This window comes from Anser cygnoides, chromosome 1 (assembly GCF_040182565.1).
Source record: "Anser cygnoides isolate HZ-2024a breed goose chromosome 1, Taihu_goose_T2T_genome, whole genome shotgun sequence".
NCBI lineage: Eukaryota > Metazoa > Chordata > Aves > Anseriformes > Anatidae > Anser > Anser cygnoides.
The window spans coordinates 103,754,723-103,782,679 of NC_089873.1; the positions used below are offsets into that span (position 1 = coordinate 103,754,723).

Below are 27,957 nucleotides of genomic sequence, written 5' to 3' on the forward strand. Positions count from 1 at the left end.
ATCAATAAAAATAAGCCATCTTGTAGACTCGTTGCTCCCAACTACTGCAATCAAGCCATAATATAATTTACATGATTTCCATCTGTATAGTTGAAGGGTAACATCCCTGTGCCTGCTATTTAGCATCCACTACCTGACACAGGATTAGAAAGCATAATCAGCAAAAAGCAGACCCCTGTTTTGCCTCAAATGTTTTGACTGCTTAACATCACCTAGTCAAAGCATATTCCCTTCCAGAGCTGCTCAAACAAATCAGAAGTTTATTCTTATGAAAAACAAAAATAAAAACAATTCTGCCGTCTTTCCTCATGCTGACAGTCCCTGACGATGAAAAGTCTTAGAGCTGGGACATATATATCCATTTCAACATCCACTATGCCTCTATTTGCCAAAGCACACTTGTACCTTGATTTCCTCCAGCTCTTGCAGCTCCTTCCTGCCATTCCCAAGGGCACACTCTTCTGTGACTGACCTCATACTGTCAACTCAGTCAGGTAACTGGATCATTTGCTGATGATTTCATATATTCAAATGTACTGCAGATTTCTTACAGTGTAAAGGGCTGACAGTTGTCTTTGTTACTAATTATTAAATGAAATGATTAAATACATATTTAACACTTAAAGTCGCAGACATCTGCATATAAATGTGTTTTTTTTTCATTCTCTTCAGGAAGTAGACATCTATACAGTGAAGACTGAAGAACTGGCATTTACTTCTGCATTCTGCCTCCAAATTCAGCGTAATGATTACATTCATGCCTTGGTCACCTATTTTAATATCGAATTTACAAAGTGTCACAAGAAGATGGGATTTTCTACAGGTATTCTGTGCTTCTTTTTGTTTCATTTCTATATTGATGTGTCAGTACTGCTGGTCAGATGGTACATGACGGTTTATTATACCACTAAGTTTTCATTTCAGTGATAAAAATTCTTGTCACTTTGGAGGAGGTCAGCAGGATGCGGAAAGGCAACTGCATATAAGAACTCTGCAAAAGCAGTGGCAGGATTCCACAATGGCTACCAAGCTTAGAGCTCAGAAGGAATCAGCCAGGAGTTTGTGCCCATTACCAGTTCTATCTTAATACTGTGTCAAGTTTCTCAGATTAAACATGGGATTGTTGCCTCTGTAAGAGACGGAGCTCAGTTTCCATGTAACTATAAACTCAACAAATGTTTCTTGCTTTTCTGAGTCTAGAACAATACCTTTTTTTTTTTCCCCAAAATATAACCGCACACATACTGCTTATGTAAACTGTCTCTAACAACCCATCTGCAAAACTCTAACTTACCTTGGTGAACAGATACTTAAAAGAATAACTCCATTCCTATGAGGAATGGTTTGCTAGACCAAATAAACCAGCCAGTGTTTCAAGAAATGTAAAAAACTCATAACTGGTTTAATGACAAGAACAACAAAATATTGTTGCTGCTGGTTGTTCCTGCCATCATTACGCAACTCAAAGTAGTGTAAATGGAACCTGATGTAAGTTAAATATTTTGGGAAATATCTTTTTTTCCCCCTCACAGCTCTTAGCTCTTCACTGAGAATCAAAACTTGAAGTACTTTGATAAAATGTTTACTTATATTTTATTCTAGAAGTATAACCTTATGGATGATATTATTTGATACCTCATATTCTTATGTTTTTTCAGTAAATACATTTCCCTGGTCTGTAAAGGTTTTACACTACAGTACTTCCCACACGCTGATAGGTGTCAGTAACCAATGACAGGCAGAAATTACAGTGCAAGTTCACTAGGGACTACTCAAACATCTGAATTTAAATCAGAAATTAAAACAAATAAGTAAATCAAAATAAGTAAAATGAAAACCTGAAAGAGGGGCAAAGGAAATTGGCACCATTAAATTAAAGTTTACAGGTATAGCATGTACAGAAATAAACAAATTAATTCCTGACCAGCCAGTCTTACACAACAGGAAAAAGTCTCTGAGATAAGTATCTAAAAGACTAATGCCCAAGGCAGAATAAAAATATCTCCTGAGAATATACTACTCTAGAATAATCCATTAACAAGCAAAAAGGAAACATTGGATACATCATTTAAAATGCACTTGCAATAATCGTTCCAAAAGGAGCCCTGTCACAAGCAGGTGTTGAGTGCAGCTTTACATAAATTTTGTTGGAATGGAATTGATATTGGGGCCAACTATATGCAGTATCATCTAGATTCTCCTATTCTCAAACAAGAGAAAAGGCAGTTTATCTCACCTGTTTTAGGAGAAGATGACCTTTCTTTGGAAGTGGCTATCTCTTTCCATTAGCTGAGATGATGGTTTAGCTGTCACCTCTCTTTGAGAAGAACGTCATTTCTGCAGTGTAGCATTCTGAGAACAGGTGAGAGTTCTAAATTTTGGATAATCCTCTGCCTCAGCTCTTTCTATCTTGAAAAGGCAAGCTTTTCCAACCAGCAAGTAGGGCAATACTGGAGGTCCAGGTTTGAAGTAGGATTGCAAAGTGTGTGCTGTTGTCCTCAGGATCTATAACATATTTAGTTTTCTCCCAAAGATAAGGAGCAGTACTGGGATTTTGAAGGAAAAGAAATATAAATACAAAATAGTTGTCTAGTTCATGCCTGAAGACAGATATAAAATGAAGACACACCCAAAGTGAGTATTGATTTCTAATGACACAATTAAACTAATTAACTGAAATACTTGAGCAAAGGTACCCCAGATTTGACCAAGACGGACACTTGGCAGAATTTATCTTTTAATTATAAACTTACAGGGCATCAAAGTGAATCTACTAAGCAAGACTGGGGGTTCATTTAGATCAGTATCCATCTCTGGCAATCACCTATAGCACATAGCATTAAAAAAAAACTAAAAGCAGGTCAAGGTGCAAGAACCCTATCCCCAGCTGTGTTCTTGAAACATCTATTTTGTGCTGTTTCAGGATCACGAGTCAAAGATTTCATCTGTGTCATTTTGATTAGCAGTTTTTTATGAAGCTTTCTTCCATGGTTTTGTGTAATTGTTTTTGAACTAATTTTCACCTCTTGACATTCAAATAACTTAGTGGTAAAGATTTCCTCAACTTGAATATGTGTAAGTTGAAAGGAAAGAATCAAAAAAGTCCCTGTCATGATCAGTAAGCTTCTTCATAGACTCCTTCTTGTTGGGTGAATCCACATCTGACATATTTCAGTAAAAATCGTATGACAACCCATTGACAGTCAATAGAATGGTGTTGTAAAGCATGACTGTTAATATATTATATGAGTTAGATCATTCTATGAGAAGAAGGGCCTTTTTTCAATTGTTTGCAAATCTTAATTTGGTTTATAAGGTAAAAGTCCAATTTAAAGGTCAATAGTAATGCCCATATATATATTTTTAGCACCTGATGCTCCCTATACTCACTGGAAGCAAACTGTCTTCTACTTAGAGGACTATCTAACTGTGAGACGAGGAGAAGAAATCTATGGAACAATATCCATGAAACCAAATGCAAAAAATGTGGTAAGTCAGCACCACTGCTTCTAATTCCAACTCTACTGATGACAAATGTTAATCAATAGTAAATAAAATGCATATAAGTAAAACAATGAGCGTGCTAAAGGCTCTAAATTCATGTTTATTAGTAAGAGCTGTAGTCATAGCTTCGTCAAAGCTCATGACAGCAATGATAATGCAGTGTTAACATTGCAGAAGACAGCTTGCAAACAAGCTAGCAAGGGGAGGAAGAAATGGTCCAGATACATCACTAAGTCAGCTGCCCTCTGCAATCAGTTTGGCTCATATTTTGTGACACAAGCAGGCAAGGATCTTTTCATATTGTCACTAAAATCAATGGTAAGACCCCCCTGCCAAACATAGGATGATCAAGAGTAAACTCCACACCTATGCCCACATTTTCCACTCAGTGTCCAAGAATTCACCCTTCAGGAAATTAAGTAACAGTTTTCAGTGATTCTCTGTTTGAACTCACTAACCAAATGTACTTGAACTCACTATGGTTGTTTCAAAGTCGTGACTGTGCACATACTGATGTTTTGTTTAAAACTAAAGCCAAAACACGATGGATATCACACTATAATGACTGAGAACTTCCTCAGTTTCTCTGCTATGGGCTGATGCCAGTGATTCAGAGCTTCTTTAAACTTGTAAGGAGACTGTGAGACATGGTGTGATGAGCAACCCCTGCCTGTACAGACGAACAGAAGTATGGCTTCTGTGAGAAACAGTGGTACCATTTTCAGCCAAAACCCTTGAGCGGAATCTCCTCACTTTTTATTACCACATACGGCCATTAATATAACCTGATAATAATCCATCCATGCAGTTGCAGTTCTTGGAATATTGTATTTGGTGACTGTGGCAAGTCTTAACATATCATTACCTTCCTTTTTTTTTTTTTTTTGCATTACTTTTCCTTTTTTTTGTACTAAAAACAGATTGGATATGGTTTTCACAGTAGTGTTGATACAGGGGAAGAAATAAACAGAAAATAACCTTGTCATTAAAACAATCACATTCACTCCTGAAGCTTACTGCTTGCTGTGAGAGTAGAGGAGAACAGTGTGTTCCCACCTTGATGTCCTTGGACAGACTGAAATATTTTCTTTTGGGCTGTAGTGAGATGGGGGTCTCAGTCACTTCTCCCAAGCAACAAATGTTAGGACAAGAGGAAATGGCCTCAACTTGTGCCAGGGGAGGTTTAGATTGGATATTAGGAACATTTCTTTCACTGGCAGGGTTAAGAAGTATTGAAACAGGCTGCCCAGGAAAGTGTTTGAGCCATCATCCTCGGAGGTATTTAAAAGCTGTGTAGACGTGATGCTTAGGGACAAGTCCCCGGTACAAAAAAGACAGGGATCTCCTGGAAAGAGTCCAGCAGAGGGCCACAAAGATGATACAGGGCCTGGAGCATCTCCCCTGTGAGGAAAGGCTGAGAGACCTGGGTCTGTTCAGCCTGGAGAAAAGAAGACTGAGGGGGGATCTCATCCATGTGTATAAATACCTGAGGTGTGGGAGACAGAGGGATTTGGCCAACCTCTTTTCAGTGGTTTGTGGGGACAGGACAAGGGGTAATGGCCACAAGATAGAGCACAGGAAGTTCCGCACAAACATGCGAAAGAACTTCTTCATGGTGAGGGGGAGAGAGCACTGGAACAGGCTGCCCAGGGAGGTTGTGGAGTCTCCTTCTCTGGAAATATTCAAGGCCCTTCTGGACGCCTACCTGGGCAGCCTGTTCTAAGGAACCTGCTTTGGCAGGGGGTTGGACCTGATGATCTTTCGAGGTCCCTTCCAACCCCTTCAATTCTGTGATTCTGTGATTCTGTGATTTAGTGGTAGACTTGACAGGTTAACAGTTGGTCTTGATGATCTTAGGTCTTCCAAACATAAATGATTCTATGAATGTATCAATTCATCGCCCTTTTCTCTAGAGGGTAAAATAAAATATTTCAAATTTGTTCGCACAGAATCTGAATGCAGATTTAGGTGCTAAAACAAATGTGTTCTTGATAGTTATCTTAAGACAGACTATTTTGATTCTCTTAGTTTTGAAAGGCTTTCTTAATTCTTTGCTCTTCTGAAACATGAAGCCTGTAGAGAGACACCTTCATTACGTAGGTCTATGTAGTGCAGCTTTCCAAAAAACATGTGATTATAAGACAAAGAATGGCTGAGGGTTTGTCTACAATGGGAAGTTTACCAGATCTATTTTGGAATAACTCCTAGTTTTAAAGCCCTTTACGCTAAATTAAGATCATCTCAATCAGGTATGCCTTAAAAAATTATTATAGAATACTTACGATAGCACAGCATTTCAGGTTGTAACCAGGACACTAAAGCAGCCTTGAGCAGAATACACAAATATGCCCTAAACATAATGCTATTACACATCTTACATCCTGCTTTTTCAGTGTTAGCAACATTTAAAAAGAAAAGAAGTTTGAAACCACAGTATGCATCTCCTGAATCTTCAGGTCTTTTCAAACTCAGAGATGATAACTGAATTCATAAAAAATTAATGGTCTTGCTTACATGTTACATTTAAATCTTTTTACAGCGTGACCTGGATTTCACAGTAGATTTGGATTTCAAAGGACAGCTATGTGAAACATCAGTATCTAATGACTACAAAATGCGCTAGCAAGAAACCTCTCCGTGAGATGAAAAGAATTGTATCAAGTCCTGAACTGCTGAACTTCAAGCTAGGAACAAGTGATCACAAGATTATTATATTAAGCATTAGAACGTTTACTCCAATGGAAAGTGGTAACCTGATCCCTCCTGCAGATAGTACAGAGGGCTGGGATCCCTCTGTGAATGTACAGTGTACAGAACCACGGCTTTTGTCAAACATATAGGAAAAACAAACAACAGTATTGAGTGTTCTGGTTAACTTTAGGATGGCAGAGGATGCATATAAAAATTGTACTACTTACTGTGAATTTCTGGTTCTTCCAAGCTTTGCATGTTACAGGTGATTAGAGCAGCGTCTTCAATATAGAAGACCACTAAAACACATCACCATGATAGTATTGAATATTAATTAAATATTAAATATAGTATAAATATTATATATAATAAAATATAAAATAATATTATATATATTGTACATGAGAAAAAAATGTTGCTTCATAATTGGAATTTGTTTTGTGATTACTTAATTTTCATTATGCAGTTATGGAAAGATAATAGCACTACTCTAGGCAGTGTTATATTCCAGGTGTCATTAACTGTCCAAAATTAGAGCTTCGGGAAATATTCCATGCAAAATGTAGGTAAGAGCTGGGACTTTATAGAAGGATCAACAAGTATCTCTTACAATATCCATCTGGAAAATATGGACCATGATTTTTAAAATTCACCTCCACAACTGGACCTCTGTCAGAGCTTTAAAGAACATTAGCGTTTTATTCTTGAATATATTCTGTGGTGAGTTTTTATAGCTGGATTTTGCATGAGACCTTCTGAAATCAGACAGCTGGTATTTAAATGTGCTGAATGCAAAGTCTCTGAAATGGTGGGCAGTTCATGTTTTTTGGCCTTGTAGTTTTTTTGCCCATTTCTGTTCTCTGCAAGATTCTTAATATAAAACCATTTTCAAAAATAGGAAATTAGTGTTTCCTTTTGTTGATGTTTTAGATGAGTTTTAATATGCAAATACTAGTCTCAAGAGTGCAGTGATTTGCTGGAACAAGTTGATGTCTTTAAAAAAGTATCTATGGCTTCTGATATTACTAAGATGTCTGTATCTTTCCCATCCCCTTACATTCCTTGTTTTTGTTACAATACCTTATGGTTATAGGTAATATATTTACTGCTGATAGTTTTTCATACGTATGCATTGAGTATTTTTAATATATGAATATTGACCATTTAATCACAAGTAATTTGTCAAAAACTGCATCATTATTCCTAACTATAAATCTTCCAGTCACTATAGCATTAGGCACTAAATCACATTCCATTATTTATTGGATGAGATTGCCTTTTTTTTTTTTTTTTTGCCTGAAAAGTCTTTTTAATCACCTGTAAATAAAGCTTACTTGAATATGTGAGCTGAGAATGCTGCTGATCAGTAAGCTGTTTGCAGGTTCTTGTTTTGCCAGCATAGGATTGTCAGCTTTTCACGTTTTAGAAACCTGAAATATTGCTTTTCTCTTCATGAAAACTGTACAGTACTTCCATTTTCTTATAGTCTAAAGATTATGGTCTAGGGATTGTATTACATGGTATCTATGTAGAATGAAATTAAACTGTAATTCAGCAGTAAAGATTACTGTTTGCAGTGTAGTTCATCACAGTTCTTTTAAAGTACTTTATTTCATATTCTTGGAATGGGGTAAATAACTTTCCTCACAAAATTACTGGCATTATTTCTGTCAAATATTGCTTTAATTTTCAAGAGATCCACACAGTGAGTAATGGCTTAGAACAGAAAAACCTCCAGAAATCTCTTTCTGTCAACACTTCTGTGATTCCGGTACTCCAAGGTAAGGAATTCTAGATTTTTTTCTCTACCCCCTCCATTTATATAAAGATACTCTTGACTTTAAAACAACAGCCGGATCAGTCACTTTCAGCTCTGGGAAACTGACTTGTGCTTTTCTTCACATCAAAAGCATAGCACATACTTCTCCATCACATAAAGAACTAATCAAATCACAGTGATCAAAAGGAAAAGTTAGGCTTCCAAGGCCTTTACACGTGTTACCTACCACTAATATTCTGAAAGCACCAATGAGTTTAGCATACATAGGGTCTCTTAGCTCAACATCAGTGAAACATAATTGCAAGGAGCTTGAGAGCCAGGTGCAATCAGTTGATAGGCTGATAGGATGTTGTGGTTTAACCCCAGGAAGCAGCTAATTACCACACAGCTTTTCACTCACTCTCCCCAGCACTCAACTGGATGGGGGAATCAGAAGATCAAAAGTCAGAAAACTCATAGTTTGAGATAAAGACAGTTCAGTAAGAAACAAAAACACAAAACCAAAATCAAAAACAAGTGATACAAAACATAATTGCTTACTACCAGCCAACCAGCACACAGCAAGTCTCCAAGCAATGGCAGCAGCCACCAGGCAACTCTCCCCAGTTTTATTGTTGAGCATGATGTCATATGGTATGGAATATTCCTTTGGTCTGTTTGGATCAGCTGTCCTGGTTGTGTCCCTTCCCAGAATATTGTGCACACTCAGCCTACTTGCTAGCAGGCAACTTTAGAAACAGAAAACACCTTGACTCTCTCACTGAACAGCACTGATCAGCAACAAATAAAATATTAGTATGTTATCAACATTATTTTCACCCTAAATCCAAAGCACAGCACCATACCAGATACTGTGAAGAAAATTAACTCTATCCCAACCAAACCAGGACAAATTCCACCCCTTATTCCATACCATTTACATCATGCTCACGCCTACACTTTCCAGGGCATCCTCATTGATCGCCACCACCTTTCCTAACCTTTTATATATACACACAGATCTCATTCCCTTAGTCTATTGGTCATATCTTTAAAATGCCTGTTGAATTCATTTAGTCCGTGACTTTTGGCTCCATCTATCATAATGGTCCTTCAGGACAAAGAGATGGTGTGTGGCACTGAATTGTTGCATGCTGAAGCCAGCTCTGGTTCTATCACCACTGCATTTGCCTGGTTCCTTACAAGATTCTTCACTAGTTCAGGTGGCTCATACTGTAATAGAATTGACATGATATATAGCAGCTGCAGGAGAGTTTGACCCTTCCCATAGACAAGTTTGACTTTTTCCAAGGCAAGAGTAACCCAGACTGTGTTTCTCAGACAGTTTTTTATGTGCACTACCTGTACTTTAACCCCTTCTACAGTATGTAGAGGTTTTGATTGGGCAGGGTCAGATTGTCTGGCAGATCCTCTAGTGCTAACTTACCAAGTGGCCTTTGCTAAATGTGTATCTCAGTGCTTGAGTGTCCCAGCATCCACTGTTCTCAGTGTAGTCTTTAATAGTCCACTGTATTGTTCAACTTTCTGGAGGCTGGTGCATGATAAGGGATATGATATACCTGGCCAATACTATGCTCTTTGACCCAGGTGTATATTAAGTTGTTTCAGAAATGAGTCTCACTGTCTGATTCATTTCTGTCTGGGGTGCCATGTCACCATAAGACTTGCTATTCAAGGCCTAGGACAGCATTTTGGGTGGTGTCATGGGGCACAGGATATTTTTCCTACCATCGAGTATTTCCTTCCACAACTGTTAGTACATAGTGTTTGCCTTGACAGGTTGGTGGTAGTGGGATATAATCAGTCTGCCAGGTCTCCTCATATTGAAGTCCATACCAGAGAGGATTTAACCACTTGGCTTGCTTGATCGTGGTACATGTTTGCACTCATGGATAACCCATGCAGCGATGTCCACGGTCAAGTCCATCTCTCATTCATGAGCCCATCTATATGTTGCATCTCTTCCTTGATGGTCTGAGGTGCCATGGTTCCAACAAGATATAAATAATTCACCCTTATGTTGCTAGTCTAGATCCACCTAAGTCACTTCAATTCTAGCAGCCTGATCCACCTGCTAGTTGTTCTGATGTTCTTCAGTGACACAGCTCTTGGGTATGTGAGCATCTACATGATGTACCTTTACAACCAGGTTCTCTACCCAGGCAGCAATCTCTTGCCCCAGTGTGGCAGCCTGGATAGGTTTGTCTCTGTGCTGCCAATCGCTCTGCTTCCATTGTTGTAACCACCCCCACAGGGCACTTGCCACCATCCATGAGTCAGCGTAGTGTTAAAGCACTGGCCACTTTTCACATTCAGCAGTACCTAAAGCCAACTGGCTGGCCTTCACTTCTGCGAACTGGCTTAATTCACCTTCTCCTTCAGCAGTTTCTGCGACTTCTTGTTTAGGGCTCCATACAGCAGCTTTCCATCTCTGATGCTTTCCTACAATACTACAGGAGAACCATCAGTGAAGAGGCGATATTGCTTGCCATTTTCTGATAGTTTATTACACAATGGGATCTCTTCATCAGACATCACCTCCTCCGGTGATAGTCTGAAATCTCTGCCAGTCCATGATCACCTCCCAGATTTGTGTCTGGTTGGGTTTTCCTATCCAACGCTGTTGTGTTATCAGTGTGACCCACTTACTTCATGTAGCATCGGTTGCATGATGGGTAGAGGGAATCCTGCCTTTGAACATTCAGCTTAGCACAGTTAATCGAGGTTCCAAGAGGAGCTGTGCATCACTACCAACTACTTCTGAAGCAGCTCAAACCCCTTCATATGCTGCTAGTATCTCTTTTTCAGTTGGAGTGCAGCAGGCCACAGATTATCTGTATCCCTGACTCCAAAATTCCAAAGGGGTGCTTGCTGCCAAAGGCTCTTGGTGGGGCCTTGCTCCCCTGCTGTGGTGTAAAACACTTTTTTTTCACCTTGTCCTGTCCAGCCTGGCCAAAGGGATACTGTTCTTTTTTTCAAAGGCTTCTCATTGCTCAGGGCCCCATTTGAAATTCTTCAAATTCTTGAAATTCTTCTGTGTCACTGGATCCAGGGCTTACAATCAGACTGTAATTTGTGATATATATTCTCAAATGTCTCCAATTTGTTAAATACATCCTCAAAAAAACAAACCAAACCAACCAACCAAACAAAAAGCACTAAGAAAGTTTGTATTTCTTTTGTGCTAGTTGGTAGAGACACAGATGTTATTTTATTGGTCATGGATTCATAGTATGGTTTGGGGAGGAATGGACCATAAAGATCATCTAGTTCCAAACCCCCAGCTGTGGGCAAGGACACCTCCCACTAAATCAGGTTGCTCAAAGCCCCATCCAACCTGGCCTTAAACACTTCCAGGGATGGGGCATCCACCACTTCTCTGGGCAACCTGTTCCAGTGCCTCGCCACCCTCACAGAGAAGAATTTCTTCCTTATATCTAATCTAAACCCACCTTCTTTTAGTATAAAGTTATTACTCCTTCTGCTATCACTGCACTCCCTGATAAATAGTCCCTCTCTTGCTTTCCTGTAGCCCCCCTTCCCCCTTTAAGTACTGAAAGGCCACTGTAAAGTCTCCCTGGTGCTCTCTCTACTCCAGGCTGAACTTCCCCAGATCTCTCAGCCTTTCTTCAGAGAAGTGTTCCAGCCTTTTGGTCATCTTTGTGGCCCTCCTCTGGACTCATATGTCCATGTACTTCTTGTGCCGGGGGCCCCAGAGCTGAACGCAGTACTCCAGGTGGGATTTCCTGAGAGCAGAGTAGAGAGGGAGAATCACCTCCCTTGACCTGCTGGCCATGCTTTTTTTTGATGCAGCCCAGGATACAGCTGGCTTTCTGGGCTCCAAGTGCACATTGCCAGCTCATGTTGAGCTGGTGCTCTGTTGTGATAGTATTTGCATCATGTGTGATACACAAAGATGAGTCAATAAAGGGTACCTGACAAGTTGGAGAAGATTCATTTCTTCCACTTTCTCCTACCAGCTGATCATCCTCTCAGAAGGTTCACATGGGTGAGCACTACTTGTGAACTTAACTATACACAAAGTTGCATTAGAAGAAAGATTACTAAGTCAAGGAATTACATTTGTGAACTTACAAGAGGGATGAATTTGGCCGAGTGTAAGAAGCAATCTTTCAGCAGAATTATGTATTCACTCTTGTTGGCAGTTTTCCGGTAAGAGAAATTTGCAAGAGTAGTTTACATCCCTAAAGGAAGATACTACCATCACTGAAATTACACAAGCTACCAATTTTGTCCAAAGACTGTTAGGAAGAGTCTGACATGAGACAAAACAATATTCTGTAGCTAAAATGTCCTGTAGCTTTGCCAATTCTTGTATTGAAAATTTCTGTATCAGCATTTTAGTTGCTTCTAAACTGGTTTTGTGCTCTCACAGCATAGTAGGAATATGCACAATACACTTGTGCTCTGTATGCCCCTTCCTACTGGCTTTTGATTCCTATCTGTTCCAGTACAAAGCCATCATCTGTGTTTCCAAAAATCTGTGTAACCCACCAGAGAAGGCTTCATGAAGCAGAGTCCAGTATCATGATGAACAAATGCATTATGACCTTGGCTTATCTTTACCAACAAGCTTTTATGGGGGTGCTGTGAACAAGCTTAATTAATAAGGAAAATGAAAAACAAAAACAAAAAAAAAAGAAAGATGGAAAAAAACATGAATAAAGCATCATTGCTATCAAGACAGTACTAGGTTTCTGATGGATTTGAGAAAAATACTGACAGGAGGTATAAAACCCTGGTGAAGAGTCAGAAAACAGCAATCCAGCAAGACAGAGGATCAATTAATAACAAGAAATACTGGAGGCTTACAATTCCCACATCTGTTTGATGACCAGCTGGCCAGATGAAGCTTTCTAAAAGTAAAGCCTTGTAGCATGTTAGTCATACCTATCTTCTGTGAGCATTAATCAACAAATAATTGTTTTTTAAGGTGTTCAGAGAGATGATTAGGACCCTGGTTTGAGGTTTAGCTAACCAAACAGACTGAGTAGCTATTGGACATGACATGAGACAGTGTAAATATAACAAATAAGAAAGTGAGAAGCTAATATTTACAGATATCAAGATGAGTGATGTCTGGACTTCACAGGTGATTAAGGAGGAGTTATATGGTTACATGATGGCTAAATTCACAGATAATTGGAGGGGAACAACAAGGATCTTTTTTGTGAGTAGGAATTGCAAGCCCAGCAGCATCTACGTAACTGCATCAATAATACCATGTAAAGTCAAAGTTACTTATGTAATGGTATCAGAAATACAAAGGTTTTTTTTTCTTGAGAGATGAAGGGTAGAGAAAGGGTGGGGCCAAAGTGGATGGGGGAAGAACAAGCATGGTAAAATCAAAATTAGTTGTAGTAAAAGGGCTAGTTTTATGCAAACAAGGTGTTGGTCAGAGAGCTCATCTGACTGAGCCCTGCACCCAAACTGCAGACTATTTAAATCTTATTTCTAACTTATTTCTAATCTTATTTCTGCATGAACCTGATCAGCTGGAAAGGAAAAGAAGGATGTTGTTATGTGTGTTTACTGAGTGATGTTTGTGTGTATGTAGGCGATCACTGATACCTTCCTGTATCCCTTCCAGAATTGAAAAAAATCCATGATACGATTTACAAGCCTAGCACACATATACCCTACCTGTTAAAAACATATCTTTTGAATAACTCCTGGAAAGGGAAAGCATCTGGGCAAGATGTGAACCTCACATCAATTAAGTGATCTAATAAATTAGATCTGGGTAAATCATTTTTATTAAAAAGATGGATTCCAGCCAGCTGCACAGAGTTCCAGAACACTGGCCAATGCCATTGCCAATACAGTTTGAAAGAATGCAAGCAGCTGCTTCAGAATGCATTCATCACTGTGATAAACTTGCATCCCTGTAGTTTTCCATCTCCCATTTGTTGCAGTTGGAGGATCTGAAGGATCTCAGAAGGAATCTTTTTCTACCATCACTATGGGAACCTGGTACTCTATGTCATTTCAACACTTAAGTCAGAGGAAATTAGCTAACTATTTTCCTATATTTTAAAATTAAAGAAAGTTTAATTCCTCTTTTTTTTTTTTTTTTTATTTGTGGACAAAGTTGGCAGACTACAGCTGCATTAAAGATATTAGTACAGGACCACTTTTTTAAAAGCTTTGTGTTCTTACAGAGGGCAAGATTCATAACTGTCATTCATTTCTCAAAATCTCACATTTGTATACCTTGACATCAGTAAAATTAAAAAAAAAATCAAAAAAATAATATTAAAATCTAGAAATTAAAAATCTAAAATTAAAATCTAAAATTTAGATATGTGGAGTTGTCCATTTTCATCAATGGGAAGTGTTGAAATTCTTTTTTCTTGAAAACTTAGGTACCTAGGTCAACATGGGCTGAGGAGGCTACCTAGATGTACAATTCCCATAATACAAAAGAGAACTGGGTATTCAAGAACCTTGGTAGTCAACCTGTTTTGAAAATCTGTCTTTTAGGTAAATTGGTCTACCTACAGAGAGGTAAGATGGGGCTGAGAAAGGGAAATACGCACTACTTCTTTTTAGGAGGTTTGTGACGATAGCTGAGGTGTATGGAGTAAAAATAAACCTGTATTTCAATGCCAGTTTCTTGACATTGCTTGGGAGACGCAGGTCTCGCAGTTAAAATCCAAATACTTATAAAACTGTTGTTCAAGCCGCAGTGTTTTCTGCTTGTCAAATTCTTAATTTTTTATGGCATTCTAATGGCATTGAAGAGGTTAACAATATCTTCTGTCTACCCTTTCCTTAATGCCTATCCTTTCATTAAGAAACAACACTCATTAAGAATGGTGTTACAGTTTAATATGAATAACTTTCAGCATTCTCTTTTATTTTTAAACAAATAGTTTCATGATATCTGAAAGTATAATTATTTGCTGGGCCAGATAGCTTTCTATGTCAGAACTACTAGAATAAATTATGCCTAGCTCCATTTTCATCAGTCTGAATGTAATAATCTACTCCTTTAACATGCAAAAGATTATCACCTGATATGCAACCACCTTAGCAGTTCCAACAATACAACTTCTTCCTGCTGCAGATATAGGTACATATAAGACGTGTTTGGTATCCTCCTCCCAAAACTGAGGCTTACTTCTACAATGTCTTCTTGAAAATCGTTACACAATGGCACTGGTTAAAACCTCTCTTGACTCCTTTGGCTTGTATTCTTGTGGAGTAAGTCTTTTCCGATAGGCAGGGATGCCACCCACTGGATCAGGTTGGCTAAGGCCCCATCCAGCCTGGCCTTGAACACCTCCAGGGATGGGGCATCACTGATTAAGATACTGGAAAACACCAGTCCTAAGAGACGCCTGAGGGACACTACTTGTCACCAACCTCCACCTGGACATAGAAACATTGACCACTATGCTCTGGTTGCGGCCATCAAGCCAATTCCTTATCCACCAGATGGTCCACCCTTCAAATCCATATCTTTCCAATTTAGAGATTAGGATGTCATGTGGGACTGTGTCAAAGACCTTACAGAAGTCCAAGTAGATGACATCAGTTGGTCTCCCCTTGTCAACTGATGCAGTTACTCAATCATAGAAGGCCACCAGTTTGGTTAGGCACAATTTGACTTTGGTGAAGCCATGCTGGCTGCCCCTGATCACCCCCTTGCCCTGCACATGCCTTAACATTGCCTCCAGGAGGATTCATTCCATGATCTTGCCAGGCAGAGTTGAGGCTCACTGCTCTGTAGTTCCCCGGGTCTTCCTTTCTACCCTTTTTAAAACTGGGAGTGATGTTTCCCTTTTTCCAGTCACCAGGGACTTCACCTGACAGACATGATTTTTCAAATATGATGGAGAGTGGCTTGGCAACTACATCAGCCAATTCCTTCAGGACCCTGGGATGCATGTCTTCAGGGCCCATAGACTTGTAGTTTTTAAGTTGCGTCAGGAGGTCCCAAACTTTGCTCTTTACTTACAGTGGGAGGGACTCTGCTCCCCCAGCCCCCACCTAGAGGTTCAGGGACTCCAGAGATGTGGGAAGCCTTATCACTAGTTAAGACCGAGGCAAAGAATTTGTCAAGTATCTCTGCCTTCTCCACATCTGTCATTACCAGTTCTCCATCTTCATTTGCAGAGGCGATAGGTTCTCTTTAGTCTTTCTTTTGCCGCCAGTGTACCTGTAGAACTTGTTATTCTTGTTATTCTTTGCATCCCTCGGCAAGCTTTGTTCTGTCAGTGCCTTGGCTTTCCTGATCCCATCCCTGCACATCTAGACAGCATTTCTGTACTCTTTCTAGTGCACATGGCTCTGTTTTCACCATCTGTGCATTTCCTACTTTTGCCTAAGTTTGACCAGCAGGTCCTTATTCAGCCACACTGGTTTCCTACCTTCCCTGCTTGATTTATTACATATGGGAATAGAGAGCTATTGCGCTGCAAGGAAAATATCCTTGAACAGTTGCCAGCTCTGATCAGATCCTCTGTCCCTAAGGACCAGGTCCCATGGGATGGATCTCATCCACTAATTCTTTGAACAGTTGCAAGTTGGCTCTTCTGAAGTTCAGGGTCCTGACTTTGCTCTTAGCTAAGCCCATATGCTTCGAGATCACAAACTCAACCAAGGCGTGGTCACTGCAACCTAGGCTTCCTCCAATCTTGACTTCTTTAATGAGCTCTGCTGCTTTGGTGATTACCAGGTCAAGTAATGCCTCTCCTGTGGTTGTTTTGTCTAATACCTGGACGAGGAATTTGTCTTCAATGGACTCCAGGAATCTCCTGGATTGCTTTTTTTCTGCCATGTGGCTTTCCCAGTAAATATCCAGGAGGTTGAAATCCCCCAGGAGGATGAGAGCCTGTGAGCGCAATGCTTCCTGTAGTTGGAGCAAGGCCTCTTCAAAAGACTCTTCTTGGTCAGGCGGCCTGTAGTAGACCCCAGCCACAACACACTTTGTTGGTCTGGTTCTTAATTTTTACCCACAGGCTCTCAACCTGGTCTTGGCTGTTTTTTAAAGGGAACTCTTCACAATCTATCAGTTTCTTAACATAGAGGGTAACACCCCTACCCTTCCTTCACTGCCTGTCTCTCCTGTAAATTTTGTAGCTCACAAGCTTCACTGCTTGTGATGAGCAGTGAAGACACAGCTCTCTGTTATCTGTGCAGCTGATGATGTTAGTGTTGTGTATCTGTATCTTTGCAGTATGTATTCAGATTGGGTTTTGTTGGACTTGAGAAAAAGAACAACCGCAGACGTATTTATTAGGCTGGGATGAAAGATACCTCATGGATATTAGACTGCACCAAATTTGCCTCTGGTGAACAAAGAAAAAGAAATCCACTTGGTCCCAGGATTCAGCCACTCCTTACCATTGCCTGCCCTCAAGTTCTGTATTATCCCGCTTGCAGACTTCCTGTGCACACTAAAATACATCCAAATAAAAGCACTCCTGTAAAAGTCACATGAGGAAGATCCAACTCACATGTCATTGTCTTGCAAAAACAGTATGGTCTTCAGGGAATTAACAATTAAGGACCCAAATTTGAAATATAGCGGTATTGTATTAAAGCTGGTATTAAGCCTTGAAACTGTCTTCCTGAGGCTGATAGAGGTTGGAAGAAACATTGCTAATTCTGACATTGATGGCGTAGGAAACACCCTACTGCACGGGAAAAGAACATTTGCAGTCAATTAGCAAAGCCAATATTTAAATCAATGATGCTTCTTCCCTGATTGAAATTGGGATAAATAGTTGTTTTTATTGAGGTTTAAATTAGGGGGTTACATTAGTTCACCTTCAGCCAAAACTGGACACAAGCAATTCAAGTCTGGCTAGATTCCCATGATGTATAAAGTGTAACAGTTGATAACGCGACACATCCCTTCACAATAAGTAACAGACATCAAGAATTGGTCTTGGGAAGCCAACAGAAAACCTGTTCCTATTCAGAAATGAATGCTCTTTTTGTTCTTTGGGGGTTCGTATGCATTTCAGTGAAGGCAAGGGGAGGGATATTTCATTTGGGTGAGCAGATTCCCGGGAATCATCTAGGAAAAAGCAACAACTAAGCTCATCTAGGACTACTTGGTACATCTGACATTGATAATGTGAGGAAAAATCTTGGTTATTCTACTTGACAGGGAAAGGGGTCACAGCTGGATCCCAACTCATGAGAAAGAACATTTAAGTGCTGGTGTGGAATAGGAATTGTTATAAGTGGAAGTTTCCAAACTTTACCTTATAATTGTAGCCACTAGATAAATACCTTTGATCAGACTGAAATCCAAAGAGTATAATTATGTACTGACAAAGTTTTTATTTGAAAAATTCTAGTTATTGAACTGTTGCTCAATTTTACCATTTAGTTTCAAATTCATTACTCAAATGAAAAATAACTTTTTAAAAACATTTAGAAAATGGATTGAAAATGTAATGTCTAACATTCTCATATAAAATATTTACAGTTTTGCTTCATATTTTAAAGAAATAAATTATGCCATGGGTTCTGTTTTGCTAACAAACTCACCATCATGAACAATCATTCTTGAATGCTTATCACAATAGCTGGATTCACTGAAGTCAAATGACAGCAAGAATGACTGCTGATCATGTGCTGGCTGGGTGACCCACTCTCAAGTTTCTCATTTTCATTCGTATTCTATAAATGGTTCCAAAAGTGATTATGACATTCAGGTTTTTTATGATACAGGGTGGACCATGGCTTTCTAAAACAAATCCCTATGGGTTTGATTTCTCAAGCACTGTATTTCAGTGTTAGCAGGCTCTAGTTAAACAAAATGAAACTGCTGTATGGCAGATGCTTTAGAAAAAAAATCAGTCATGTATTTTGGTACTTGAGGAGGGATTTTTTCTTAACACTGTTAAACCCCACCAGACAAGATTAGTGAGATTTTTGTTATGTACTCCTCAAATGCTACAATGTTTTTCAAAATCTTCCTCAGAAGATCCATTTCTGAAAATTCTGCGTCAGGATATTTGGCATGAAACCTGTGGTAGACTTTTGGAGACAAAAAGCTGCTCCATTGACCATAATATGTTTTGTGCTATAACCATGTATAACAGTGAAATGGGCTTCCTATGTACTTCTATGTTTTCAACTATGGCAGTGAATTTATTTGAATGTTCAAGCTAGCCCCTGATTCGCTTTGGGACTTCTACAGGACACCATGCAACTATTAGCCCAATAGAGGTTCACATCAAGCTCTGGAACACAATGTAATACAGCCATGGCAAATATGGTAAAAAGCCCGGGCTGATTTGGTCCAAGTGCAATGCTAATTAGCCAGTGTATCACCATGACTTTTTTGTTTCTGGAAACTAAGCTAGATCTTTCCATGGCACCCCTTCACCCTGCAAACATCACAGATTATATGGTAATAACTCAGGCAATGCTCCACGGTATCTCAGTGGCCTGTATGGACATACCTAATTCAGCACATCTAGGTTGGAGGAAGGGCTTCTCATCAAGGACATATATGAAACAATTTGTAGTGTGAATAAGTTAATGCTACTTATGGTAATCTTCAAAGTTCTTCAGCTTCAGTTCATGTACATTTCACACTAAGTTTTGAAATATCATCTGAAATTCACAACTGCTGGTGTGCTGGTTTTAAGTAACTAAGCAGCTGACTATTTTGATTTTTAAAAAAGCACCACCACCACAAAAAAAAAAAAAGTAACAAATGTCAGCACAAAATCAGGATCTGAAGAACCTGATCCTGCAGTGAAGCAAACAGAACTATTCAGATGTCATCCACACCAGTAAAAATCTACTTCACATTCAAAGTGGTTTTCTTCCTATAAAAGTTATTTATTATTAATATTGCAGCAGCTTCTATAAGCCTGATCACAAAGCAGGATTCAGTGGTGTTAGGCATGAAACAGAATAAAAGACTGTTATGCCCCAAACACGTTGCAACTAACTGAAGACAATCAGTGTAAATGTGAAGATAAGAACATACAAGGATTTTGGGGATCACTTACACCTACGTTCCAAAAACAACAGAATAAATTTTTGGAAGATAAGGCAAATCTGATGGTGCCATGTAGTGTTATAAATGTAAGCCTTTTGTCTAAACATACCCCCAGCATATTATGGCCTAATACAGCAAGACTTCTTATTCACATCAGGTTGAAGTTCAATGGTTTTCTCTTTCATTTTATCTTCGTGTTCCTTTAAAATCCTGGGAGAAAGAAACAGTACTTTTGAGAAAAATTCAATAAAACCCAGAAGAGATCAAAACAAGAACATCTCCCCGAAGTACAAAAAATATATAAAATTGTCCAAAGTTTAACAGAATGGCATATTTATATGAACTAATAAACAAACAAAGTATAATTATGGTGGCTCCATGAAAAACTTATTTTTTCATTTAGCTAGAAAAATGTATTTGGTGCTGATTGTTAGTATTTGCTATATTAGATAGATTCAAAGCAGTAACTTTCATTTGTTATTTTTGAGGCTGGAGCAAAACAAAAACACAACTGGCTATCTAGATGTTCATCAATTACCTGACTCATTGCCAAAATTTCACTAACTTCAACAATGTTAAAGATATGCCCCTTCGTTAATAGCGTTTTCACCTGTATAAATAGTTCAACAGGGACAGATTTAACAGTAGTTTTACCCCCAGCCTTTATATCACAGAATCACAGAATATCCTGAGTTAAAAGGAACACACAAGGATCATTGAGTCCAGCTCCTAGCTCCACACAGGACTACCTAAAAATTAAACCATATGTCTAAGAACATTGTCCAAACCTTTCACAGAATCATAGAATGGTTTGCATTGGAAGAAACCTTAAAGATCATTTAATTTGAACCCCCTCCTGCCGTGGGCAAGGACACCTCCCACTAAATCAGGTTGCTCAAAGCCCCATCTAACCTGGCCTTAAACACTTCCAGGGATGGGGCGCCCACAACTGCTCTTGGCAACTTGTTCCAGTGCCTCACCACCCTCACAGCAGAAGAATTTCTTCCTTATATCTAATCTAAACCTACGTTCTTTTAGTTTAAAGTTATTACTCCTTCTGCTATCACTGCACTCCCTGATAAATAGTCCCTCTCCTCCTCTCCTGTAGCACCCCCCCCCCCCAGCTCCCCACCCCCACCCCCCTTAGGTATTGGAAGGCCAGTATAAGGTCTCCCTGGAGCCTTCTCTTCTCCAGGCTGAACAAACCCATCTGTTTCATCCTTTCTTCAGAGGAGAAGTGTTCCAGCCCCTTGATCATCTTTGTGGCCCTCCTCTGGACTCATTCTTATACATCCATGTACTTCTTGTGCCAGGGGCCCCAGAGCTGAACATAGTACTCCAGGTGGGGTTTCAATGAGAGCAGAGTAGAGAGGGAGAATCACCTTCCTCAATCTGCTGGCCACACTTCTTTTGATGCAGCCCAGGATACAGTTGACTTTCTGGGCTGCAAGCACACATTGCTGATTCATGTTGAGCTTCTTGTCAAGCAACACCCCCAGGTCCTCATCAGGGTTGCTTTCAATCCATTCTCCGCCCACCCTGTATTTGTGCTTGGGATTGTTTTGAGCAAATTTGCCGATGACACTAAACTTGGAAGAGTTGTTGACTCTGTTGAGGGTGGAAAGGCCTTGCAGAGAGATCTGCACAGATTGGAGAGCTGGGCAATCACCAACTGCATGGAGCTTAACAAGAGCAAGTGCCGGGTCCTGCACATGGGACAGGGCAACCCTGGCCATATGTACAGGCTGGGGACGAGACGCTGGAGAGCAGCCCCGCAGAGAGGGATCTGGGGGTTGTGGTTGACAGCAAGTTGAATATGAGTCAGCAGTGTGCCCTGGCAGCCAGGAGGGCCAATTGTATCCTGGGGTGCATCAAGCATGGCATTGCTTGTCAATCGAGAGAAGTGATTGTCTGGCTTTACTCTGCGCTGGTGCGGCCTCACCTCAAGTACTGTGTGCAGTTCTGGGCACCACAGTACAAAAAGGACATTAAACTGTTGGAGAGTGTCCAAAAATTGGCTACAATGGTGGTGATGCGCCTAGAGGGGAAGACATATGAGGAGAGGCTGAAGTCACTTGGCCTGTTCAGCCTGGAAAAGAGGAGGCTGAGGGAAGACTTCATCGCGCTCTACAGCTTCCTCACGAGGGGGAGTGGAGGGGAAGGCGCCAATCTGTTCTCTTTAGTGACCAGCAATAGGACCCGAGGGAATAGTGTCAAGCTGAGGCAGGGGAGGTTTAGGCTGGATATCAGGAAGAGGTTCTTCACTGAGAGGGTTGTTGCACACTGGAACAGGCTCCCCAGAGAAATAGTCACTGCACCAAGCCTGTTGGAGTTTAAGAAGCGTTTCAACTGTGCTCTTAGTCACATGGTCTGAATTTTTGGGTAGACCTGTGTGGTGCCAGGAGCTGGACTCAAAGATCCTTATCGGTCCCTTCCAACTCAGGACATTCTATTATTCTATGATCTCAGAGAACTTGTAAAGTGTAAGGTTGCAGAGGTGAAAATAATGGCTATCTTTAAAAGGGAATAAAGGGGATCTAGAAGACGCTGTATATTATAATACAGTATCTGCAAAAATAATCCAATGAGCTATTTGGAAAAATATGGAAGGAAAAATAGTGAGTAGTATTAGAAAGAATATACTACCTGAAAGGAAGTTGTGGGGCGCTGGGTGTCAGCCTCTTCTTGCAGATAACCAGTGACAGGACTAGAGAGAACGGCCTCAAGTTGCACCAGAGGAGGCTTAGGTTGGAAATTAGGAGACATTTCTTCTCAGAAAGAATAGTCAGGCATTGGAACGGGTTGCCCAGGGAAGTGGTGGCATCACCATCCCTGGGGGTGTTTAAGGAGAGGTTGGACCTGGTGCTTAGGGACATGGTTTACTGGGTGACATTGGTAGTAGGGTAATGGTTGGATCAGATGATCTTGAAGGTCTCTTCCAACCTTAATGATTCTATGATTGCTCCAGCTCAGATGCAGGACCTTGTACTTTGCCTTGTTGAACTTCACAAGGTTTGTACAAGCCCACCTCTCAAGCCTGTCAAGGTCCCTCTGGTTGGCATCCCTTCTCTCCAGTATGTCGACTGCACCACGCAGCTTAATGTCATCAGCAAACTTGCTGAGGGTGCACTCAATCCCACTGTCCATGCCACCAACGTAGAAGTTAAATAGTGCCAGTCCCAAGACTGACCCCTTAGAAATTCCACTTGTTACTAATCTCCACAGGGACATTGAGCCGTTGACCGCAACTCTTTTTGAACGTGACTATCCAGCCAATTCCTAATCCACCAAGTGGTCCATCTGTCAAATCCATGCCTCTCCAGTTTAGAGACAAGGATATCATGGGGGACAGTATCAAATGCTTTGCACAAGTCCAGGCAGATGATGTCAGTTGCTCTTTCCTTATCCACCGATGCTTTAACCCCATTGTAGAAGGCCACCAGACTTGTAAGGCAACTTCTCGAACTCCAGTAGGTATGGTGCCATAATCACTTTGCCAGGGAATTTGTTCCAGTGCCTGACCACCCTCTCAATGAGGAGCCTCTTCCTAATATCCAATCTGAACTTCCCCTGACTATGCTATTTCCTGAGTCATATCACTGGTCACCAGAGAGAAGAGATCAGTGTCTTCCCTCTCAGCTCCCCCTTGTAAGGACATTGTAATACTGCAGTGAGGTGAGCCTTCAACTTTCTCTTCTCTAAGACGAACAAACCAAGTTACCACAGCTGCTTCTTTTACATCTTTCCCCTTTAGACCATTCACCATATTTGTTACCCTAGACATAAAACTCTAATAGTTTTACATCCTTCTTATATTGTGGTGCTTAAAACTGCATACAGTGCTCGAGGTGAGGCTGCACCAACACAAAGTAGAGTGGGACAATATAACTTCAAAAATCCACCTCTCAATCTCTTCAAGCCCTGAGGCAGACAACTGCAATGAGCAGAGGAAAGAAAAAAGTACATCCAGTGCTCTGCTTCAGGGACTCAGCAGCTTTCATTTCTCCAAACCTCCAAGAACTTCCTGCAAGAGCTATCACAACACCCAAGACCCTCAGTTTTCCTAGCATCACCTCAGGTGTTTCTGGGTCCATGTAAAGCCTCATTAGTTTACATGAAAATCTGTGTGAACCTGAGTGACTGCTCAGTTGGAACACAACAGGGTCAGGCTACAGAACAATTTAAAAGGAACAAAGAATTCATCACCATAAGTTCCTATCAAACTAATTTAGCAAAGAAAATTCACTCAGTGACAAGGAACAGTCAGGCATGTTTAGAATTCCTAGATTGTATTTTCTTCTTACCTAGCTAAGTGAAGCACAGACTTTTTGGTATTGTGCCCAGAATATGCACTGCATTCATAGAAAATTAAATTGTAGTCCTAGGATCAAAGAGAAAGACTCTTTCAATTAATTTTGCACAACTTCTCACTCACTTTAAAAAAGCCACACAAATACACTGAAATATTCAAATAAACCAAAATACATCATTTTAGAAAAAAAGAAACATCATTTTTATTATACATCTAACAGTAAAGAATAACAAAAGAAAACAAGTCTAAGTGTGCCCCCCCTCCAACTATATGTGTCTCTTAACAGATATTTGTTCTGTACTGTATCCTTCACTGTAAGAACCTGATCTCTCAAAAGCTGAAATGCAAACACACATTGCAAGGTAATGAAGTTTTGAAACTTTTCCTTGTGATGATGAGGCAATTAAATCATCACTGAGTGCCTGAAAATGCAGGTGAAAATAACTCCAGCAATTTTATTTTTTTAATCTCAGAAAGCTTCATCAGTAGCGTTTCTGCACTCAACAGTTTGAGACTAATATTTTCCAGCAGTCAAATGACAAGCTAAAAACCTCAGCAAAAAATAACAACTAATTAATTCTATTGCATTTTTTGTACTTGTGAAATTTTTCTGCACCTTCTTTCCCAGACAGCCTGCACTTTTGGTTTTGCAGCTCGGGGAGCGTTGCCATTAAGATCAGCGGATAAAAGGATCAAACCCTAGCAACATTATCCGTGCTTCGGGTGAAGACTTATCACAATAAAATCAAGAGGTCATCTGCACAAAAGCCTGACCTGCAGTCAGTGATGGCAACTGATTTGGGAGGGAATGACAGATTATCCACTTCAAAGCAGGTATCTGACTTCTTGCACAAGATATTATTCTGAAGCTCACCTACCTTCAATGGTATTATTACATGCCCTTTTTATGTATCTGTATTTCCACCTTCTATTCACTTTCCACTTTTCTGTGCGTCTTCTTGCTATTTATGACAGTGACTTAAAATTCAAAGTAGTAAGTCAGTAGCTCAGGAAACAAAAATCATGTATGCATATTTTATGCACTTTTTTTTTTTTTGGCTTTCTAACATTGTGGAAACATTAAGTTGAATGCTATTATGGTGATTGACTTGCGTAATTTCCATAACAATAAATATGGTATCTTATTTTAGCAGGTGTAAAAAAGGATTCAGTGTTACCAAATGTCAGTTTCCAATATGTTGTAAATATATATATGGTTTAATCTCATGAACCAAACCTATGACACATAAACCAAACTAATGACTACAAGCGCGTTTAACCACTTATAGTCATTTCTGGGTGGTCAGAAAAGCACAAACCAGGAGAGGAGAGAAATGAAGAAATGTTAGTTCTGAATGTTGACCTGCTCAAATTTCTTACTGGAAACACAAGCAGAAGCTTGAAATCAAATTTACACTCTTTTTTTTTTTCTGTAAACTTTCTTTCCTTTTTTTTTTTCCTGCTCAACTGATAAGAACTCAAATAGAAAAATCACTGTGGTCAGTATCTAACTAATTTAAGTCAATGATGTAGAAAGTGATGCTATTCCTACATCTTTCTTCCCCGCAAACAACAGATTTCACATGAGGAGAACTCTCAGTGATGACACACCTTATGCTGGCATGAATCTGAATGGAGTTTTTGACAACTGCTGTGTGGCAGAGCAATTTTTTTCAGAGATAACAATTTAAACTTAATAGATATTAATTGGCTATTTCTGTCAGTCTGTCAAACAGATCCTTCTCTGGAGGAGAAGTCAGCCTGGAAATGCTAAGTGTCATCACTCAGAATGTAGCAAAAGGCAGGACATATAATTAACCACTGCAGAAATGTCTTCCATCTCCATCTAGGGAGTTAGCCGTTGAACCTGGCAGACCACTGGCAATTAATTAAAGAGCTATACATAAATCAGAAAATATCCAATGAACAAGGAAGAAAAGGAATGATTATCAGTGGGAGCTGGGAAATTTCTGTGCTGTAAATTAATATATTTCCAAGAAGAATATGCCCTTCATTAGCAATATTTGTATACCAATGGTACTGCCAGGTTAATAAAGGAAACACTGTATGAAAACATACAAAATTTTTACAGTGAGGGTGACAGAACACTGGATCTGGCTGCCCAGGGGGGTTGTGGAGTCTCTTTCTCTGGAGACTTTCAAAACCCAACAGGACGCGTTCCTGTGTGACATGATTTAGGTGTTCCTGCTCCAGCAGGGGGATTGGACTAGATGACCTTTCAGGCTCCCTTCCAATCCCTAACATTCCGTGATTCTGAGAATAGTCCTCATCCTATGAAGCTTACACAGTCTGCACAGACAAGACTGGCAAAGGCATTATCATATTGTTTTATAGCTGCGGAATAGAGATACAGAAGGACTTATTGGCCCATTTAAGATAATTCAGGAAGACTGTGCGGGGCCAAAATAAAATCATGCTGCCTGAATGCCTGTATCATAAGCCATTTTATTTGAATAATTAGCAATGATTACACCAATCCACTCAAATAGAGGATTGGCTGTTCTGGGATTATCCATATTATGATCTGAACACACTCTGTATTGTTGTTGTCCTCATATGAACTCTTTCTTGATCAGTGAATCAAGCTAAAGAGAGATTTATTAAATGGAGATTTCATTCTGGATCTTCTATTAAAAAAATAAATAAAATCAAATAGACTGGCCGTTTTCTGTCTATTTTTCTTTATACTTGCATTAGCTCTATCAAGAGAGTTTCAGGTGTTTTCCATCAGGTCAGTCTTGAACTACATGTAAACATTTTGTTTTGTGTCTGTGTCTTTTCCCTGCAAAGTTATTTCTCCTTACCATCATGATACCTATCTTTAATTCATCTAACTACAGATCAGCTTCATCACAGCCTTATTGTTCCCTACGATACTGTCCAGAATCCCCATTCTCATTCTATTCTCCTTTTCCTGGGGTATCACGCTGCACCTACCAGTCTTCTCAAATGATGAGGAATAGACAGTTCTCCCCTTCACGATGCCATTCTTCCTTTTAGTAATGAACTGTGACACCTGCCTTGCAAAGAAGGTTTGTGACATAAATTGTAATGGGAGCCCTTGGGATCCTGCCCGAATTTATAGTACGCTGACTTGTAAGATCTGGGACTAAAGCAAAGCTTGAGCTAAAACAGCTGGGCAGGAATGGCCTTTGAAAGTACACATTACTCTGACTTCAGAAAAAGTTAGGTAAAAATGATCACACCCTGTGAAACCTTGGAAAAAGTCCATGGAAACTGATGCATTTCTGGGTGGACAAGCTCATCTGATTCTTTTCGTGCATGACCAGGTTCACGTAATATCATGATCATTTTCACATAATATGGTTATGCATATTTGTATCAGCTCAGCATCTAGCCCCCTGTATTTTGGGCAAATATTTGTGAGCAATTCATGGAATTATTCATAAAATAAACAACTTAATTGCATTCACTAATAGAGATATTTATATGTGGTTTCACAAGAATCACACTGCCATTTATCAAGAATTAATATTTCATTAAAATATGTGGTTATTATTAGCTCAGTGAGCACATTGTTATAATTTAATTATGTCTATGCTGCTTTTAAATTAATCAATTGTCATTAATTATTCCTTGCCTTAGTTCCCTCAAACAGCACATTCAAACATTCAGATGAGTCATTCAAAT

General features: G+C 39.7%; 2 protein-coding genes across 12 annotated transcripts in view; one reads left to right on the forward strand and one right to left on the reverse strand.

Annotated features, from left to right (window-relative positions):
• The window catches only part of PRMT8 (protein arginine methyltransferase 8), a 75,547-nt gene extending 68,289 nt beyond the window's left edge, over nucleotides 1–7,258 (forward strand). Inside the window, exons 8-10 of one of the 2 annotated variants that reach the window (XR_007159709.2) lie at nucleotides 673–823; nucleotides 2,246–2,362; nucleotides 3,368–3,489. Coding sequence is in view for 1 of the 2 variants with exons in the window: in XM_013199976.3 (XP_013055430.1) it covers nucleotides 673–823; nucleotides 3,368–3,489; nucleotides 6,044–6,127 (357 nt within the window). In the remaining variant the exon portion in view is untranslated. Of the gene's footprint in view, nucleotides 1–672; nucleotides 824–2,245; nucleotides 2,363–3,367; nucleotides 3,490–6,043 lie in introns of those variants that run through there. The other variant, XM_013199976.3, reaches the window with a different exon arrangement.
• A 12,527-nt stretch (nucleotides 7,259–19,785) lies between these two features.
• Nucleotides 19,786–27,957, reverse strand: part of CRACR2A (calcium release activated channel regulator 2A) — a 53,850-nt gene continuing 45,678 nt past the window's right edge. For 6 of the 10 annotated variants that reach the window (XR_001214081.3, XM_013199942.3, XM_013199940.3 and 3 more), the window contains 2 exons: nucleotides 24,278–24,354; nucleotides 19,786–20,183 (listed from right to left, as the gene is read on the reverse strand). Coding sequence is in view for 9 of the 10 variants with exons in the window: in XM_013199942.3 (XP_013055396.3) it covers nucleotides 20,093–20,183; nucleotides 24,278–24,354 (168 nt within the window). In the remaining variant the exon portion in view is untranslated. The other 4 variants (XM_013199949.3, XM_013199947.3, XM_013199951.3 and 1 more) reach the window with 2 other exon arrangements.